Source organism: Orycteropus afer, unplaced genomic scaffold (genome assembly GCF_000298275.1).
Source record: "Orycteropus afer afer isolate SDZICR_OR568_19922 unplaced genomic scaffold, OryAfe1.0 scaffold00227, whole genome shotgun sequence".
In the NCBI taxonomy this organism is placed as follows: domain Eukaryota; kingdom Metazoa; phylum Chordata; class Mammalia; order Tubulidentata; family Orycteropodidae; genus Orycteropus; species Orycteropus afer.
The window spans coordinates 4,283,258-4,290,425 of record NW_006921814.1 but is presented as its reverse complement, the minus strand read 5'-3'; the positions used below and the strand labels follow the sequence as shown (position 1 = coordinate 4,290,425).

Genomic DNA, 7,168 nt, shown 5'->3' with positions numbered 1-7,168 from the left:
TATGGGGAGGAAGTGGGAGGGGAGCTGCTGCATTGTAAATTTTGGTCAATGACATGAGACAAAGTATATGTGAACTGCTGTATGTAAAGTGAATTTACTCTGTAAATCTTCACCCAAATGCTAATAATAAAAATAAATAAATAAATAAAAGGAAATCAGGAGTATGCAGTGGTAGCAAGTTGTGAAGGTAAGAAACAGATAAAAGTTGCTTATTATTGAAGTATCATTATATGACACCTTAAATCAAAAATATCCCAGAAAGTCTTAAAACAAAACAATAGTTTAGCTTAATGTGGTGGTTATGTTTGTGTGTCAACTTGGCTAGGTCTGGTTGAGTGGCTGGGCAGCTGGTGGTAGTTAATCCCTATGAGGAGACTGGCAGTCAACTCCATGGTGGGATCTACCACAAGCAGCTGGGTAGCTGCCTTTGGGTATGTGGTCTGCTTCCTATATATAAGGAGAAGCCTTTAGGAATGGTCTCTAGCCTTTGGCATGCTTGGACCCTGCATGCAGCCGTGTCATTTCTCAGCAGCCTGCTATGGTCTGCCAACCTTGGGACTTACAGTGGACTTAAGTTAATGGCCTGCCGTGTGGACTGGTAACATCGGGACTGTGCCTTTTTCCTTCTCAACCTTGGGGCTTCTCAGCCTCAAGAGCCAACAGCTGTCTGAGTGAAGAAATGCCTCTAGCTCCAGTGGGCCGGGAGCAGGAGGCAGAGCTGGACCCCAAGGGTGAGGGGCTTTCACCCAGCCCCTGGAGCCTGGCACTTTTAACTTGGACTTAAAGCCTCCAAATTGTAAGAATAAACTCCTGTTTGTTAAGGCCATCCCATTTGTGGTATGTTTCCTGTCAGAGCGGCACTAGGTAACCAGAACACTTAACTAGTAAGAACTGTCTGCCTTAATAAGCATTATTCCTTTTTAAGATCTACCTACCTTATTTTTAAGGTAATAACATGCACATTAAACATTTTTTGCCATCTGTGCCCTTCCCCTGAAGATATCTTCCTAAGCACATAATACTGTATTTTTATATATGCTACTGTGAAAAAAATAAAATAAACAAACTTGCTTACAAAATACCTGGGGAAATGGGTAAAGTTGGCAGAAAATATAACACATGGCTTCTCTGCACAAAAATATGGTATATGGGATGAAATTGATGACGACAACAACTGGAAAGATCAGAAAAGGACTTTAGGAGACAGTGAATTTCTATTAATGCGGCAGGAACAACTCAGAAAAGGAGGGTTAGAATGGTTGCACAACCCAGAGAATGTAATCAATGCCACTAAATGATATGTGTGGAAAATGTTGAACTGGTTTATGTTCTGCTGTGTATATTCTCAACAACAAGAAAATAAAATTTTTAAAAACAGAAGAAAATATTATTGTGTCTAGTATAGCGCAGTGTGTGTGTATATATATATATATATATAAATATCATGAATATTTATTTATTAGGTAAGCAGAATCCAAAGCCAATAAAAACCCTTATCAAACTATACCAAACATGCAAGCTGCTTTCCTAGCAAAACCTCTGATTTTTAGGCAAGCAGAGGTGAATCCTTATGTTAAACACTTCTTCCCCTGGATTCTGTATAAGTCTCTTTTGCAAATGGCTTCAAATTAACTAGCAAACAATATTTAAGATTTCATATAACCTGTTCTATGCTATAACAATGTAAGCTGGAAAAGAATTACCAACTGGACCTTAAAAGGAATGCAGAGTTTTAATTCTTATAAAAACAAAAAAATAAAAAAGACAAAGACAAATACTAACCATAGTTTTGGAGTAGTTCCTCTTTAGTAGAAACAATCAGAGACCGGTCTTTTGCTGACAGAACTATGGCAAGACATACATAATGCTGCTCAGAAGAATTTGCTCGGCGTACAACAGTGAGGAGTCTGACAGGGTGGTTATTTGGAGGAGAACTAAAACGTTCAATACAAAACCAACTAGAACAGCTTAAGCCAGAGGGAGGAGGGAAGAATCTTTCACCTAAATTAAAAACAGAAAAGGAGCAATCAAAGAGTTACCATCACACATACTTACATTTAAAAAAAGGCAATAAAAGCATATAAGCTCTAAATAAGAGAGTCTACTTAAAAAAAAATCTCGTAAGCAAACAGAAAGTATTACTTACCAGAACCAATGCCGCTGACCACAGCTCCATCAGTAAGACCTGTTGTAACAGCATTATTTATAGGGGCATTATGAGGGGCCAAACTGGGCAGAAACAGGCAGCTATTAAAGAAAAGACAACATATATATTAAAGATAAATATTTTTCTTCTCTCATCACTATTTATGTATTTATCACAGTGAAATAAACTGCCATTATGTAATGATAACTAGGGATGAAATATTAGAATAATTCGGGATGCTTAGCAAAACCCTCCCTTTCTTTGTTTTAATTATGTGAGGGTACTAGAAGATAAATTTAAAAAATCTCCAATGGTACAGTATTTTAAACTAACTTTTTAAAAAATATTAAGGAGAAATTTACATATAATAAAATGCACAAACTTAAGCATTGTAAGTTTAAGTATCGTTTCCTTCCACTTGTCATCACTGTTATGATTAGTGATGCTTCCTTGCAAATAATACTCATTAATCCATTGTTTGATAATGATCCATATAATAGTGTTTTAAAATATAATTTAAAGTTATAGATCAACATACACAAACCCACTAACCATAATATAGACATCAATCTGTTCTATTAGCATTTGTGTTTATTTTTGAGGTTGACAGACATCACAAACTCCTTTAAATTCACTATGGATTCTCTATTACTGCTTCTTCCACTGATCCCTTTTCTGCCACTTGAAATAATTAATTTACTCATTTGTAGTGATAGACACTAAATGTTTATCATGTGTAAGAATATATTATGCTAGGTGATTTGAGAAACAAGATAATTAATAATACCAAACCAAAGAGCTTTTGATCTAATTTTAATTCATATATTATCTGTATCTCTGTTATCATAGCGCCTAAAGCATCTCACTAAGCAGAAGGTTGCCGGTTCAAATCCACCAGCTACTCCACAGAAGCAAGACTAGGCAAGCTACTTCCATAAAAATTTACTGCCTCAGAAACCCAAAGGGGGCCGCTATGAGTCAGAATTGACTTGATGGCAGTGAGCTTGGTATCTGGATTTTAGGAGTTGGCAAACTCTTTCTGTTAAGGGTCAAATGGTAAATATTTTATGTACTGCTTTGCAGACTAGACAGTCCCTGTCATGACTACTCAACTATGCCAGTGTAGGCTCATAGCCACAGACAGCATATACCTGAATGAGTAAGGCTGTGTTCTCATAAAACTTCACTTACCAAAATAGGCAGTGGGCAAGATTTGGCCTGTGGACAGCAGTTTGCTGATTCCTGTCGCTATGAGTTAGCATTAACCTTGATAGCAGTGGGTTTGGTTTGGTATTATGTCAATATACTTACTATGATTAATAATTAAAAATAATTAAATCTAGAAATCTTAAAATAATATGCTCATAAGACTGCATCTTTTGAAACCATGTAGTGCAGGAGAGTGGAATATATACCATAACACATAGTAAATCAAGTAGATTTAAAAACCAAAGACCTATTTTCAAAGGTAACTATGAGGCATAAAATAATGCAACCAGGCTGAACTACATTGCAAACTCCTTACCCAAACCCTTCAAGGGATGTGTCAAATTCAACAAAAGCAGGAGTAACTGATGACCCATGAAGTCTGATGTCATGTGGGGTTGTCATGGAGACCAGACATTTTACCCTGGTCAAAGGAACAGTACTTCCTTCAGGAGATTTTACCAGGCTCTTGCTTATGCGGTAATGGTTATCTTCATGTAAGCTGAAAACATTATCAGAACCCAGACCTTCCATAGATGTGATCATACTACCTGAAAGCCAAAGAAAATGTCTTGGGAAAAATATCATGTAGATTTTTTCAGTACTGACTTTACAAGGTTGATACATTTTTAAATAGCACTCTTTCATTTTAATACTTCATCATTTTCTTTTTTTTACATTTAAATATCAAAGCCATCATGTATGTAGTTTTAATATATTTTATGTTCATTTTGAAATCTACATATTTCCTTTTTCACCCGATTACTGAAGCAATATACATATTGCAGAAATGTTGGAAAGTGTTGTTGTTGCTGTTATGTGCCCTCAAGTCAGACCTGACTCATAGCAACCCCTCCCAGGGTTTCCAAGGCAGTATCACTATGGAAGTAGATAACCCAACCTTCCTTCAGAGGAGTGGCTGGTGGGTTTGAAGCACCAGCCTTCTGGTTAGCAGTCAAGTGCCTTAGGTACTATGCTACTAAGAATAAAAATTATCAATAATTACCCTCTGAGCCACTGTCACAATGTAATTTAACTGCAAATTTCAGCTAACGATGTTTATAAACCAGATTATACTTTTAATTTATAAAACTATTTTTAATTATTTGTCTTTGAGAAGAAAGCACAGTATTCTGGAAACATTAAAATGGGAAGAAATAGGTCACCATTCTTGTTTAAAATACTAGGAAAAAACAAAAGTAGAAACTTTCGCCTTCATATTATATTCTTTCCTGGGGAAGAATAAAGGCTTAATTAAGTATGTCATCACAACAGTAACTAAATTTAGATTCTTATAAACATACAGTTGGTAGTAATATCAAGAATGAAAACACAAGTTTAAAACAAATTATCCTATTTTTCCAGGAATATATTATGAACACAATAGATAAAACAGAATTTATGAAGTTTTAAATTCTAAAATATTTCCTGTTATGATAAGCTACATGAATGGATATAACTATTGATAATTCAGCCAACTATAAAAATAATTCAATATTTCCTTGGACAAAGGAGTTATTTTTGTTTCTACCCCTTGCAAAGAAAATTATAACTCAGTTTTAAGGAGGTGTGTTAAATATAAACAACAACAACAAAAAGCCCTGGGGGGACTGATATGAGAAAGTGCAAAACTCTCTGCTTTTCAATAAAACTGGGAAGGGACAGAAAAGAACTTAAAGTTTTCTTAACACAGTACTCACTAATCACTGATGATAATAATTTACAGAGGAAAAAATAAGACTGCATATTTTAATAATAGTTGAAAGTTAATCATTCTGACTTCAGAATTCTCACCCAGAAAATTAATGAAGTTGAATTCTCCTTATTTCCTGTCAGAACCGCCATTCTACAGTTCTAGATATTACTCTTACTTTACTGCTTCACTAGTAATGGTCACCTCAATTCATCAGAAAAATGTCTTATTACTAAGGCTAGCAATGGTACAAAACAAACTGCAAAGTTACAAACCAACAATTCCACGGGATTATCATTGGGAAGAAATTTAGTAATAGGTTTCTCTACTGAGAATGCTCTTTCCCACAGCTCTCAAGTAGAATGAGTTAAACAGGTTGTTCTTGTTGCTGTTGTTATGTGCCGTCCAGTTGGCTCTGACTCATAGCAACCCCTCCTTGGGTTGCAGAGGTAGTAACACTAGGGAAGTAGATTGCCCAACCTACCTTCCGAGGAGTGGCTGGTGGGTTTGAACCAACAGACTTCTGGTTAGCAGTCAAGTGCCTTAGGCAGTGTGCTACCAGAGCTCCTAGGTTGTTCACGGGGACACTGATATCCCCATTGCTTCTGCCATGGTCCAAGCCAGACTGGTGGGCACTGTCTGCATTCTGCTGACTTCCCAGAACATCATTCTACCAGTCTAATGCAAATATGTTCCCTCCTTTGAAGGTCCTCATCAGCAGTGTACTATGATATGTTAATTTAAAAACATTAGCACTTTATTCTCAGTCATCTTCTCCATACTAATTCTTACGTTCTACAGAGGAATGTCAATGTCCACATGAACAAACTAGAATCTCCTTTCTTCCAGTGAGCTTCACCTCTACTTCATTCCAGGAATATACTCCAGAACCACAATCTGGACACAGTCATTGCCTTCACTTGTTCCACTCCTCCATTATCCCACCCTTACTTTTTGCTTTTTGTCTTAGCCATTGTTCCTCAAATCAGTGATCTATCCCTTCTGTTCTAGTTTATCACTAGCTGGCTATCTTGATTTCTTTCCCTAACCTGCATATACTCCTTGGTATATCAGTTCAACTACTTTATTGGTATTTTTAATTTCCTACCTCTCTGTTCTCCTACACCAGTGATAATGCAAGCCCACAGCTTGTTAATAATCCAAACAAGCACTCTTTAGACCAGGCAAAAATGGGTAAACAAATTACAGATCCTCTGAGAAAGAGGTATTCCCCTTTATAAGTCAACAGTTATTCTGCTCATTATTCTCATATCCTCTGAATCTTTACAATATCACTTATTCCCTCCCACTGACCCCTTCCTGTGTCAATCAACCAAATTGTGTTTCTCTTACTTAAAGTAACAAAAACAACAATTTCTTTTACTTCTTTTCTTTAACAGTCAAATTTCTTCCTGTTTAAGTGATTACTCTTGGAAAGGACACTAGAATTATCTTAACTATGGAATCTAATGCATACACCTCAACTTTTAACTTAATTTAACTTTCAGCAGCAGTGGACAATGCCGACCTTTCTCTTCTCCCTTGGCTTCCTGAATTGCTCTCTCCTGTTCTCTCTTACTTGTACAGTTAAAATTTTTACAGCTTTCCTTATATAAAGATGTCTCTTCTCTGAATCTGTAACACATGTTTCTGAGCAACATCATTCAGTGGTATATATCTGCTATCAACTATTTTCTTCTAATGGCATCTTAATTAGGCTATGTCTTTCTTACCTCTAGTTCATTCTTTTTTTTTTTTCCACTTTTTTTTAATTGTGATTTGAGTGAAGATTTACAGAGCAAATTCACCTTCCATACAGCAGATCACATACGCTTTGTCTCATGTCATTGACCACAGTTTACCACAATGCAACAGCTCCCCTCCCACTTCCTCCCCATGGTTACCTCTTCCCCATGTCCATCCCTCCATACACTCCTGCCAACTGAGCTGTCTCCCTGTGCATAAGCAGCCCTTCTTTCTCCCATGATTATTCTCTCCAAGGAGTGTATCTATTGGAGGTAAATGTTCAATTCATATGCCTGTATTTTGTTTGGCTGGAAACTACAGGTATGGGTTCAATTTCAGACCTGAAGGGCAGCTAGGGGCCATAGTCTCAGTGGTTC

The 7,168-nt window shown here is 36.6% G+C and overlaps 1 protein-coding gene across 1 annotated transcript in view; it reads right to left on the bottom strand.

The window, feature by feature from the left end:
- WDFY3 (WD repeat and FYVE domain containing 3) overlaps window positions 1-7,168 on the bottom strand; it is a 341,413-nt gene that overhangs the window by 191,352 nt on the left and 142,893 nt on the right. The window contains exons 16-18 of the mRNA XM_042782046.1: window positions 3,672-3,903; window positions 2,147-2,247; window positions 1,783-2,001 (exon numbers count right to left, since the gene is read on the bottom strand). Coding sequence (XP_042637980.1) covers window positions 1,783-2,001; window positions 2,147-2,247; window positions 3,672-3,903 — 552 coding nt within the window. The remainder of the gene's footprint in view (window positions 1-1,782; window positions 2,002-2,146; window positions 2,248-3,671; window positions 3,904-7,168) is intronic.